Source organism: Scyliorhinus torazame, chromosome 4, assembly GCF_047496885.1.
Source record: "Scyliorhinus torazame isolate Kashiwa2021f chromosome 4, sScyTor2.1, whole genome shotgun sequence".
Classification (NCBI taxonomy): domain Eukaryota; kingdom Metazoa; phylum Chordata; class Chondrichthyes; order Carcharhiniformes; family Scyliorhinidae; genus Scyliorhinus; species Scyliorhinus torazame.
Genome location: NC_092710.1, coordinates 306,704,457 through 306,718,420, shown reverse-complemented (window position 1 = coordinate 306,718,420; position 13,964 = coordinate 306,704,457). Strand labels below are relative to the sequence as shown.

General features: G+C 43.5%; 1 protein-coding gene across 1 annotated transcript in view; it reads left to right on the top strand.

Moving 5' to 3' along the window:
- Positions 1-13,964, top strand: part of rev3l (REV3 like, DNA directed polymerase zeta catalytic subunit) — a 259,050-nt gene that overhangs the window by 193,188 nt on the left and 51,898 nt on the right. Inside the window, exons 18-21 of the mRNA XM_072500038.1 lie at positions 3,317-3,428; positions 8,605-8,720; positions 10,316-10,434; positions 13,500-13,618. Of these exons, the coding sequence (XP_072356139.1) occupies positions 3,317-3,428; positions 8,605-8,720; positions 10,316-10,434; positions 13,500-13,618 (466 nt within the window). The remainder of the gene's footprint in view (positions 1-3,316; positions 3,429-8,604; positions 8,721-10,315; positions 10,435-13,499; positions 13,619-13,964) is intronic.

Genomic DNA, 13,964 nt, shown 5'->3' with positions numbered 1-13,964 from the left:
CTCCAGAAAGAAACCACTCATCCTAGTTTTGGTCAGGTGTACCCAAGCACCAGTTTAAACTGGATTAGACCAAGCCGCGCACATGAAGACATGGAGTTAACCCTACGAAGGGCCTTCACACCTTGGCATCCAATACAGTTCCCAACTCCCTCTCCCGCTTTGTCGTCACCCCATCCCCCACTCCAGATTCTCGGACAAAATTTGCCCATAAATACCAGACGTGCTACCCTCCTCCAATCCTGTCAGCGAAAGGATCCTTCCCAACAGAGACATCCACGGAAAACATTGAGAAGGCCACCCGTACAAAATTCCTTGTCTGGAGGTACCTGACCGAGTTCAACATCAAGCATCACTGATCATTCCTCCAAGCTGGCAAACCGTCCTCTACAAACAAATCCCCATATCTCTCCAGTCCCTCCCTTTCCTCACCCCAAACATGGCATCCAGTCACGATGGCTCAAATAAGCGATTCGCAAGGAGAGGGGCCATCTTCGATATGAATTGTCCCCATATCCTTAAAGTGAACACGACCACTGGGTTCGAGGAGAAAGTGGAAGGGAGGCTGTCACCCGGATGCCAAGTCAAGATCCCCGACACGACCTCACCCGTATTTGTCCCCATATGCAAACTGGGTCACTGCACCTGCTCGGCATTGATCGCCCAATAATAAAGCAAATTCAGCAATGCTAGGCTCTACCAAATGCCTATCCCTTTGAAGAAGTACCCTACGGAACCTCAGGGTCTTGCCTGCCCATATAGAGGATGAGACCAACATATTAATTCTCTCAAAAAAAGATTTAGGAAGAAAGACCAGAAGACATTGAAACATATACCTTGGAAGAATATTCATTTAATAGACTGGACTCTGCCGCCAGGGACAGGGGAAGGTTGTCGCATTTTTGTAGATGGACATAACCTTGTCCACCAGACTTGCGAAGTTCAATTTATGAGACTGGGCCCAATCACGGGCCACCCTAACACTCCGATACCTGAAGCTAGAGCTGGCCAAGTGAAAATGTAGCACTTCAAGTTAGCTCCCCTCTCCTGGGAGTTAATCCGTAAATATTCGCTCTTTTCCAGATTCCATTTGGAACCCGAAAATGAGCCTCCAGTAGCTCTATCACCCATAGTGGGGACCAGGTCCGTAACAGAAAGCAACAGATCATCAGCATATAGAGACAGCCTATGTTCCATCCCTCCACTCTTTATTCCCTTCCACTTACCCAAACCCCTCAATCTCAATATGGCTAAGGGCTCAATTGCTAACGCAAATAGGGGGGGGGGGGGGGGGGAGGTGAAGAGAGAAACATCGGACACTCGTGTCTGGTCCCCCTATTCAAATGGAAGTACCCTGAACTCGAAGAATTTGTACGAACACTAGCCAAAGGTGTCCTATACAACATCTGTACCCATGAAATCAATTTTGACCCTAGACCGAACCCCTCCAGAACTTCGAACAGTTATCTCCACTCCACCCTGTCAAATGACTTCTCGGCACCTAAAGACATAACCACCTCCGGCTCAGGCCCCTCCAGCCGGGAGAGCACAACATTCAACAGCCTCCGAATATTCGCTGACAATTGCTGGCCCTTATCTGCCTGTCTGATCCTCCGCAGTCACCTCAGGCAGACAGGGCCTTACTTACCATCAACACCGTAGCCAGTATCTTGGCGTCCACATTTAACAGCATGATAGGTCGGTATGCCCCACACTCCATTGAGTCCTTATTTTTCTTCAACGGAAGGGAAATCTAGACCTGCAAGTGTGTAGCAGGCAGAGATCCCCGGGACAAAGTCATTTAACATCGACCAGCAATGGGACCAACTGAGCCACAAACTGATGCCATTGGAAACCCATCAGGCCCAGGAGCGTTACCAGTTTGTATCTGCCCATTACCTCTCAAAATCTCCTCGGGGCCTTGCTCCAACTCTTCCCGTCTCTCGTCCCTCACCACCGGAAACGCCAACCCATCCAAAAATGTCGACATGACCAACAGAGGGCTCCGACCTATAAAGGTTCTTATTAAAAACCCCAAATGCAGCATTAACTTTATCTGGGCAGAAACCAAGCTACCATTCGAGTCCCTAACCCAAATAATCTCTTGGGAAGTTGATGAGCTAACAGACGGCTGGCCTTCTCCCCATGCACGTAACGACCCCCCTCGAATGCCACAACTGTCTCACCGCCTTTCCTGTCGACAACAGATCAAATTGTGTCTGCAGCTTCTTTCTGCAGCCACCAGAAAAAAGTTGATCCCGGAATACATTTTCTGTACTGGAGGGAAGAACGAGAATTCTTCACCCCTGGGTGCATAAACCTCCTTGGATCAGCACCCCCCCCCCCAGACCTGTTCTATAAATGCTAACAGTGTCTTCGCCACCCCCAAGAGCACTAACGATTTGGCCTAGAATGGTATCACTTCTAATTTAGCACGCCATGTAAATCATCTCCAAAAATTAGTTGGTGTGTATCCAAATCCAGAATGGAAGCCAACAGCTTCCTAATAAATGGTGTATAAGCCCCGTTCGGGACATGTACGTTAACTAATACCACCAACATACCTGCCAAAGACCCTGTAACTATCACTCACCAACCGTATAGGTCTGCCACAACCTTGTCCACTGAAAAAAAGAACTCTCATTTATTGCTGCCCCATGAACCCTGCTGTCTAAGCCCGAGTAAAAGACCTGGCTCATCCATCCCTTCCGCAGTCAGATCTGGTCCCACACCTGCAGATGAGTCTTCTGCAAAAACACCACATTAGCCCTCAGATTCTTCAGGTGAGACAAAACTCTTGACCTTTTTACTGCCCCCCCCCCCCCCCCCCTCCTCCCCAATCCCCTTGCATTTCAGTTGACCAACTGAATTGGGGGGCCTCCGCACCCCACCCCCTTCCAAATCCGGAGTCAGCCATTTCCACCGTGAAGGATTATCAAGCGCCTGCCTGGAGAATGTAGGCCGAAGGCCCACGCAAGATGGCCACCAAACCAACCCAAAAAGTGAAACCAAGAAAACTCCATGATCACCATCGGAAAGCTAGCCTCCAACTCTCTCCCCTGAACCAAATCCCACTCAAACATCCATATTAATTACATTCAAAAGAACAATACCCCCCGTTTTATATGCTTTTCTCTCTATGATCATCTTGCAAAATATGTTAACCACTGGTTTCATTTGAATGAATAACAGAGCCAGATGGCCTGAGCTGATATGCTGTGGGGTAGCATTTTACAACATCAAGTGTTACTCTGCATTTTGCACGGTTGGTTACATTTTGGCATGAGTGAAATTGTATAGTGTTTATTCACTATTTCAGGACTCTGGAGCAAAGCCCCACTGCTCGTTAGATCTGCTGTCACAGGCCTTCAAGTTTCTTACGTGAATGATGAAAAGGAACTGTTTCAGGAACTCATTAATATCATCAGAAGGTAAACCATGTTGCACCCACTATTCTCTCTCTCTTTCTCTCTCTCTCTCTCTCTCTCTCTTTCTCCCCCCCCCCCCCCCTGTTCTGCAATGACCATTGTGAATATTTCACTGAGGACAAATAAATGCCTTTCTTGGGGAGCAAATTACGGTGGTGTCTTAATGCTGATGGGAATAACTTTCGTACCAGCTTTGTGGGCCCACTTAATGCTAAGACACAGTGATCTGCATTTGGCATAATGTTGCTGATTTTTGTCTAATTGATTGTTTTTGGTTAATCCATATTCTGTACAGAGGGAAAAGCTACAATTCTTCCTCACTTGGGAAATGTTGCACTCTGAACAGAAGTGGAACAATAAACTATCTTTAACATATGAATATTGGAACAGTGGTAGGCCATTCAGCCCCTCAAGTCCATCCCGACATTTAGTGAGATCATAGCTGATGTGTGGCCCAACTCCATATATCTATCATATATTCCTTAATATTTTGCTTAACAAAAGTATGTCTATCTCCGATTTCAAATTAACTGTTTGAGCTGTGGGAGAGTTCCAAACCTCTACCACCCTTTGAGTGAAGAAGTGCTTCCTAACGGTCCAGGCCAAATTTTACACAATGCCCCCTAGTTTTAGAATCTCCAATCGTTGGAAATAGTTTTTCTTTATCTACTCTGTCTTTCTCTGTTATCTTAAATACTTTGATCAGATCACTCCTTAACCTTCTAAATTATGGGGAAAACAGGCCTAATTTGGGTTATCTCCTTGTAAAGATGGTTCAGGTACAAAAAGGTGCATTGCTAGAAAGGAGAGAGAAAGGGCAATAAAAGCTGGAGGGCCCTGGATGACGAAAGAGATAGAGAGTAAGATGAAGCGGAAAAGGGGAACACAAATGTTAGGTGACAGACCAGTGAGGACCAGGCTCACTCGAAAGTTCAGAGCGCAAATGAAAAAAGAAATGAGGCAAAGAGTGAGCTTGAGAAGGGACTGGCAACTAACATAAAGGGCAATCCAACAGTCCTCTATATGAATTGTAAAAAAGAGGGGTGGAGCCATTTAGGGACCAAAAAGGGGGTGCAGAGGGCGTGGCTGAGGTGCTAAATGAGTAATTTGCATATGTCTCTGTCGAAGAAGGAGGAGCTGTGAAAGACACAGTGAAGAAAGAGGTAAGTGAGGTACTGAATGGGCTAAAGTTGATGAGATATTAGAGAGGGAAGTAAGGGAAAAATTTGCAACAGCATTGGCCGTTCCAATCCTCCTTGGATGCGGGGTACCAGAGGACCAGAGAGTAGTAAAATTAAGTCATTTGGACAAGGTTAGTTAGATAAATAAGGGAAACCAATATGATTTGTGAAATAAAAATAAAAACAGAATTGTAGAAGGGCCATTTCGACTAAAAACATTAACTCTGTTTCTCTCCCCAGATGCTGCCAGACCAGCTGAGTTTTTCCTTTTATTTCATATTTCCAGCATCACAGTATTTGCATTTAGTGGATTTGTTAAAGGCAGATTGTGCTTCACTATCTTGACTCGGTGTTTTGAGGTAGCAGAGGTAGTTGAGTGTAAAGTGGTTGATTTGTTGTGTATGGGCTTCCAAAGGGCATTTGATGAAGTGCCAATTAATAGACTTGCTAGTAACGTTGAGACCCATGAACTGAAAAGGAATTTGGCTGAATGATGGAAAACATAGTGAGCAGCCAGCAGCTGATTCAGACTGGAGGAAGGTATAAAGTGAATTTGCCTGTGGTTGGTATGAGGACCACAGCTAATCATAGAATCCCCACAGAGCAGAAGGAGGCCATTCGGCCCATCTAGTCTGCACCAACCTGTCAAATAACACACTTTGCCCACCCTCCTGCCCCCCCCCCCCCCCCCCCCAATCCCTGTAACCCCATAACCTAACCTGCACATCCCGAGACACTTAAGAGACAATTTCTCATGGCCAGTCCACCTAATACGCACGTCTTCAGACTGTGGGAGGAAACCCATGCAGACACAGTGAGACAGCAGTGCAAAGACTCTGCTACCGTGCGGCCTAATGACTTGAGTATACAGAGAACAATTTCAAAATTTGCAGGTGACATCAAACTTGGAAGTGTTGTAAACTGTGAGGAAGGTAGTGATAGACTTTGAGGACTTAGGCTAGCAGAATGTGTGAACACTTGGGAGAGTTAAATTTAATGGTTGAACCCATGGCTCCAGAGCATTAGCCAGGGCCTCTGGGTTACTAGTGCAGTAACATTATCACTGTGCCACTGTCTCTGAACCTCATCTTTTTTTTTGCACTGAAATTGAGTGGAGACACTGGATGATCTGTTCTGAGTGCATAGTAGATACTTTTGGTCACAGGTTTAGATTTGTATATGAGCTCTACCATTTTTATTCTCTACTTTCATTGCGAGTTTTGAAAATAAATCTATTTATCCAGATATTTGGGATAAATCTGAGGGACGTACGCTGTTGAATGTTGAATACAGAAAATCTGCTTGAATATGGCAGTACGATTTCTCGCGTTGAAATACGCAATCCACTGCAGCCCTCGTCAAATCCAACCTGACACCGCACTGAAGAAGAGCATTTAAGTGAGGAGTTTTTTTTGGGAAGGAAGGAAAAAAATATTAAGAGGCATATAAAGGGCTGGCTGGCTGGCTTTGTGGGGTCGAGGGGCGGGAGGGGAGGTGGGAAGAGGAGCTGATTGGCAAGTCGCAGTGAATGCATTCCTCCCGAAACGCTTCGATGGGTTTCCTTGGCAACGGCTGCTGGAAGACAGGGCCCCGCGCAGAGGCCCCACCCCTTCTCATCTCAGCCCCGCACACTATACGGCGCATGCGTGTCATGTGATCCTTCGCGCAGTCTAGCGTCGAGGTGCCTGTATTGGGATTTTTAAAAATCACTTTGAGGGTCGACTACAGTACACAATCGCAAGTGTAGATCATCTACATCATCGAAGGCCTGTACAGCATCAGAAATTGTATGATATGATGCAATTTATAAATGTTTGATATTTGCCTTTGGTTCTACTGTGCTCTCTGGGTATCCAGATTCTATCCTTAATAATTTAAAATCACAGATGGGTAATTTAAACCCTGCTGCATTGTTTTCTGTGCAGTATAATAGAATTTTTCATTATTAGATTTACTGAATGTTTGAAACTTAATTTGAAAACACCCACTCATGTACATCTATGTAACAGAGTTAGATTTGCATTTTCTATTCGTGTTTTAGATTGGTGGGCACTTTTTCTTTGAAATGAAAATACTGATTTAGGTATCTGGAATACAGATTTCTGTTGGGAAAGGTTGGCAGCGTTGGATGAAGCAAGTGTTGTTACACCAATGTCCATTTCACTTGTGCCCCCAAAATATAACTTGCTTTGATAAAGCATCATTTAAATTGCCCAAGTCACTTGAAAAAAAATCAAGTAATAGTGCTGAGTCATGAGGATAGGGAAGAGGAGCAATGATCAAAAGCTGGGCTTACAAGATTAATCCGGAGGGAGTTGGGTGGAGGACCAGAGTTCTTGAGAGTGCGGCTATTGTGGAATGAATGGAAATGACCAGTTAGAAAGACTAAGGGCATTAGGGTGGTGCAGGTTGCAACTCCTTGACGAGAGACCATGAAGGAATTTAAAGATCTGATTTCACTGAAGAAAACACATGCAGTCATAACCACCGGATGTCGCAAATAAACTTTCAGCCAATGAAATACCTTTTTGAAGTGTAGTCACTGTTGTCATGTAAGAGATGTGGCACCTCAACGTGCTTCCTTTGCTGATTCCTTTTCTTTTAATTCAAGAACAGTTAAGGACTAGAACTTCAACAATCTTCTCCAAACCTTTAATCTCCATGCCATCTATGGGCGCATTGAAGGAAATTTGATTGAACTTTTTAAATTAATGTGCCCATTCACTGTGTACCTCCGGTGAACATTTCTTGTTGGAAGACAACAAAATTTTATCAAGTACCAAGCTCGTTTGCAATTCTCCCATACAGCAATGTGATAATGACTAGATAATTGTTTTTATGATGTTGATTGAAGAATCAACTAACTGGGGATTAACTTCCCAGGTCCCTCTTCAAAATTGTGCTGTTGTACCATTGTATCTTTTATATCCACCGAGTACGCAGATGGGGGCTTATTTTACTGTCTCATCTGAAAGATGGCATTTCCGACAGTGCAGCACTCCCTCAGTACTGTACTGGAGTGTCAGCTTTGATTTTTGTGCTCCAGCCTTGGAGTTGGAGTTGAACATGGAAGCATATGATTCAGCGGTGAGTGTGCCACCAACTGAGTCATGACTTGACACTTTATAGAATTTGGCGCTCGTGAATGTGTGTCAACAGAAAACAATGGGTTGAGACGGATGATGCTGCAGTGGTGAAAGTTGGCAGCATTTGATGACAGATATGGAATCAGGGCCTCAGTTCGCAGAGTGGTAAGCAGCTGATATTGTTAAAAGTAGAGTCCAGCCTGAGATGGTGGCCAGGGAAGGGGATGGAACCGGTGGCAAGGGAATGGTGTTTGGGCTGTTTCCAAAGACAATTGAGAAAATTGCAGCTCATCCAGGTTCGGATGTTGGATGAACAGCCTGACAATACAGACAGGAAAGGGGTCAAGAGAAGTGGTGGATAATAGAAGCTCTCATCAGTGCATTCATATTTCTGGCGCCATGTCATCGGAAGATATCACTGTGGATGAGGAATAGGTGAGAACCACGGTTGGAACCTTGGTGGAGTCTCTGGAGATAGCTGTGTGGGGAGACGTGAGAAGAGAAGACATTGCTGCAAATGCTCTTTCTCCCTACTTTGTACTCGTGCTGTCTTGCGTTCTTCGAAAGAATTGAGAGAGGGTACACACACACACACCATGTACAAGGCAAGGTGCAAGAGTGAGTGTAAGTGCTAAGAGCATCTGAGAAACAGTGGGCTGGATTCACCGCCGTCGGGATTTTCCATTTTGCTGGCAGCCTGGTGGTTTCCGGATAGCGTGAGGCTGCCTCACAATGGGAAACCCCATTGAGCAGCCGATGGAATGGAGTAACCCGCCCAGTGTCTTTGAAGTTTTGTCTCTGAAAATATAGCTTTCCAAATGATCTGTGCACCATGTATTTTAATCTTACTGCGCAAACAATGAAACTGAATAGATAGCTGATTCTTAAATAATTTTCTTGAATTTGTGTTAGGTATGATCCTGATATTCTACTGGGATATGAAGTTCAGATGCATTCGTGGGGCTACCTTTTTCAGCGAGCTGCTGCGTTAGAATTTGATCTTTGTCGAATGATCTCCCGTATTCCAGGTAATACTAATTTAAAGTTGACAAATACACATTTTGAGAAAAAAGAAGCAAAGGCATTAAATACTAAACAAGGGAATAAGTCGCCTTACATAAAATAACAGAATTTTCAGCATAGAAATGGACCATTTGGCCAAGTAGATCTGATCCAGTACTTCTGCTCCACACGAGCCACCTTCACCTAACTCTATCAGTATATCATTCTATTTCTCTCTCCCTCATACTTACGTGGCTGACCCTTGTTCTAATCATTTCAGCATAACAGCACCTTTTGACATTTAGCATGCAACTGGGAGACGAACAGACTTGCTGATTGGAGAGAAAAACTGAAGTGGTGGCTGGGTGTAATTGAGATTCATAGAAAGTGCAGAAGGCGATGAGTATTCAAGAATCACATATGGTGTCAATCACCAACTCTTTTACTGCATCTGCAGGTGTATAGCAATCAAGTGCAGCAAATAGAGATTGCTGAACAGACTAGCATAACTAAACACCGATCGATCAAACCAATGAACACTATCAAGAATTGCAAAATGGTATTGTAGAAACCGAAATATACCAGCCGTAAAAGTTCACACAATAAAGGGCAACCTTTTGATATTTAGAGATCACAGTCCTTGAGCCTCTTTGACTGACCTTGTCCATTCCTGCCCATCTCCAGAGCAGAGTTTAATGTAGATAACGGGGTCTCACCCGTGTTGTCACTATTTGGGGAAGGCCCACTGCATTAAATAACAATCAGTCACTTAACTGGACAACAGTAGGCCTTTCCCCAGGATCAAGGACCCGGAGGGCAGAAGTCCTCCTATCTGAGGCTGGCAGCTCTTTGTTGCTCAGCAACACAATATACATGCAATCCTGTAGGGTGGACCATTTGGCTTGTTAACCTGTTAATCGTGGAAGTTTTTAGTTGCAGCATTACACATTCAAACCAGCAGGGACATCTGAGCATTTATACACATCAGCACACCATAGCTTCTACCTATACCTATACCTATCACCAGGAAGGCAGTGGCTGCCGCCAATAATGCACTCTGCCCAGGATCATCGAGTTGCTCAGGCAAAAGATGAGTGGTGGGAGTGGGATTGCAGATGGCAGTCACGGGGGAGGGGGGGGGGGGGGGGGGGGGGGTTGGCATCAAGGGTAGGAAGTGGCTCACAACGGGCCATCCCCTGCCCTTGATGGATCCCTCAATTAGGCTGAGAGGCACCTCAAACAAGGCACACACCCCCACCTGCTCGTCTCTCAGCCTTATTCCCACTATGTGGCTGATAGCTCAACTTCTCTTCCTGGCCCTATACTAGGTGACCTCCCTCACCCGCAGAGTTTGGAACAAATTGCATCTGTGCTAAAAAAGGGAATGATAAATTACGACACAAGCTTTAAAGCAATGTTTATCTTGGTTTCACATTAATGATTGAGTCCCAGTTAAGGTCTATCAAAATTGTAGATATGTTAAAATACTCAATCAGGCATTATCATTACTACGTATACTGGTGAATGGCAAACATTTTAAGACTTGTACAGTGGTACAAGGAAGTTATAAAGAAAATTGAAACAAGTGTGTATTGAAAGTCTCATTTATTTTGTTTATTAGATGATGATAAAGAGAATCGGTTTGCTCCAGAAAGAGATGAATACGGTGCGACTACCATGTCTGAGATCAACATTGTGGGACGGATCATTCTGAATGTATGGAGAATGATGAGGAGCGAGGTAACTGCTCACTTTTTTGTGATGGATACTGAGTAACTTTGCATTAGCTGATGTAGAAACTATATCAACGATCAAGATTAGGTGGATGTTTGAAAGAAAGAAACTGAAGGGATGTTGAAATGGGTAAATGATTGATTTCTATTTGTTTGTCCAAACACTTGAGGATTGGTTGAGCTGAGCCCTGTTATCTTGTTACCTCTGAGTTTAACAGGAAATGGGGTCCTTCATTGTGTCATAACAGTACACCGTAAAATAACCTTGCAATAAATGATGTCGATGATCACCAGAAAACCATGCATTCAAGTTTAAAAGCGTGTATGCTACTCTCTCTCACATTTGCACTGGGGAGCCAATGTTTAATGTGTTGGGCTCCATTTTAAACAGGTTTCCAAAGAGTTAAAACAATCCTGCATTGGCTTATTTTACACTGGCAATAAAATCGCAAGCAACTGCTTCCTGTGCTTTGTTTGCACTAGGTATTCATACATCTACAAACAGTGACATTCCTCTAGTACTAAAGTGGTTCTGAAAGAACAGTTGTCCTTTTGTTGGGGGAATGAGACAGGTTTAATCTCAAAATGTAAATTTTAAACAAATTATCTTTTCAGGCAAAAGACGTTCTCCTAAACTGTGCTGTAGTAAAATTTCCTAAATAATCTCCTTTTCTTTCAGGTTCTAAAGTCTCTGTTGCAACTTCCTGAATGTTTTAATTAGATTCCATGGCTTCTAATCGAACAGTCATTGGAATTTCAGCCTGAAATGATGACAAGTGCTTGGTTACACATCCTTTTGGGACACATTGAGAGACATTTTGAAATAACTTGCAGCACAGGCCAAAACTGTCAGGGGAACATTGGTGGCATTAAGCAGTGTTCCTTACTCTTTGTATATTATGTAAATGTCCTTCCTAAATGGGCAAACTTGGACAGAGCAAAAGGAAGCATGATTATCATTCTTGTATTTGTTCACAAGCTTTCTCTCATTTACTAGGAACACTGGCCGTATTTAGATTTTATTGATCATTTAAAAAAAAAAATTTAAGAGTTCCCAATTAAGTGCCAACTTAGCATGGTCAATCCACCTACCTTGCACATCTTTTTGGCTTGTGGGAGCGAAACCCACGCAGACACTGGGAGAATGTGCAAACTCCACACGGAGCCAGGATGGAACCCGGGTCCTCGGTGCTGTGAGGCAACAGTGCTAGCCCCCGAGCCGCCCTTAATCGGTCATTCATGTGAGAAGCAGTTTATAATTGAGAAACAATTTTTTTACATTTTGGCCCACACTGCGATTTTATTTTGAAACATTCTACATAAATATTTTAAGAGATTAGGATGTATAAACAAACACTTGTTGGCATTTCAGCTGAATCTTTAATTACTTTTCTTAAAAGGAATCCATGCCACCCAGCACACTCCTACTGCCAGCTACAATGAAAGACTTTAGAAGTTGAATGAAAAAGGAAACTCGTTAATACACGTGCTACTGAGTACGGTTCAGGGGGAAAACATTGATCTCAAAATATAATTTAACCACTGTTACATATTCGCAATATCATGCTTAATTGCCATAATTAGTAGATTGCATACTACCCATCTTTAAAGGAATGATAGAAAGTTTACAACTTCTGATCGGTTCAACTAACTAACTGACAGCTACAAGCAGTCAGATAGCTTCCCACTCTGAACCATAATATACATTTACTATGCATGTCTTTTTTGCCCTCAAACATATCTCCACTGAGCAATTTTCAACATGATCATTATTCTGTAATACCTTTATTTGACACCCTCTTGATTACCATCATGTTATGCTTTAGTTTTACTGGGCATTGGTGAGGCCACATCTTGAATATAGTGTGCAGTTTTAGTCTCCTTATTTAAGGAAGGATGTTAATGCTTGGAGATGGCTCAGAGGAGGTTTAGTAGCTTGATACCTGGGATGAGTGGGTTGTCTTATGAAGGAAGGTTACACAGACTGGGTTTGTTTCCACTGAAGTTTAGAAGAGTGATGGGTGACTTAGACCATAAAACACAGGAGCAGAATTAGGCCACTAGGCCCATCAAGTCTGATCCGCCATTCAATCATGGCTGATATTTTTCTCATCCCCATTCTCCTGCCTTCTCCCCATAACCCCTGATCCCCTTATTAATCAAGAACCTATCTATCTCTGTCTTAAAGACACTCAATGATTTGGCCTCCACAGCCTTCTGCGGCAAAGAGTTCCACAGATTCACCACCCTCTGGCTGAAGAAATTCCTCCTCATCTCTGTTTTAAAGGATCGTCCCTTTAGTCTGAGGCTGTGTCCTCTGGTTCTAATGTATATTGTGAAAAGTTGTCCCAGCACCGACCCCTGAGGCACACCACTAGTCACCGGCTGCCATCCTGAAAAAGAACCGTTATCCCCACTCTCTGCCTTCTGCCAGTTAGCCAATCCTCTATCCATGCCAGGATCTTACCCTTAACACCATGGTCTCTTAACTTATTTAACAGTCTCCTATGCTGCCTCTTGTCAAAGGCCTTCTGGCAATCTAAATAAATCCCGTCCACTGGTTTTCCTTTGTCTAACTTCCTTGATCTCTCCTCAAAGAACGCTAACAGATTTGTCAGACGTGACCTCCCCTTGACGAAGCCGGGCTGACTCAGTCCTATTTTATCATGCACATGATTGAAATATACAACATCCTGAATGGTACTGACAGGATGGCGATGGAAAGGATGTTTCCTCTTATGGGGAATGTCCAGGCCTAGGGGGCACTGTTTTAAGATTAGGGGTAGGCCTTTTAGGACCGAGATGACTTTTTTTTTTCTCAGGGTTGTGCGACTTTGTCTCATAAGGGGGGGGGCTGAATATTTTAAAGGCAGAGGTAGATAGTTTCTTGTTCGGTAAGGAAATGAAAATCAAATGCAAACAGAACAGCCATGATCTTATTGGATCAGGCCCGAGGGGCCGAATGGCCGACTTCTATTTTGTATATTCGGATAACTGTATAACTGTACAATGTCTAGGCTTGTGTACCGAATGCAGTGATTTTTGTGCAGTATTGTTTTTTTCTTCCTACAGGTTGCTCTCAACAATTACTCTTTTGAGAATGTGGCCTTTCATGTTCTTCATCAGCGTTTTCCACTCTTTTCCTTCCGCGTCTTGTCTGACTGGTTTGATAATAAGACCGACTTGTACAGGTAAATCTTTGCCCTGAAGCTGCATTTTAATAGTTAACTTGCATGCTTGGATCTGGATTATATTTTGATTTCCAGATTACAACTGTTTGACTCTTAGTCTAATAATAATAAGGTTGAAACTTATTCATTACTGTGATGGATCATCATATTCTATAGTTTGTGTTTTACAGTAATATTATTAAAACCTAGGTTCAAATGTTTAAAGGTAGTATGTCTGCTCTAGCTGTAATTAAATCGGTGATTTTGCAGGCTGTCTTGCTAATAGATATTAAAAGCCATTTACCTGTTTGCAGATAGAGAGCTAATGTAATGTTGTAACAGTTTGAGCCTGGCTAAACAAATCAAG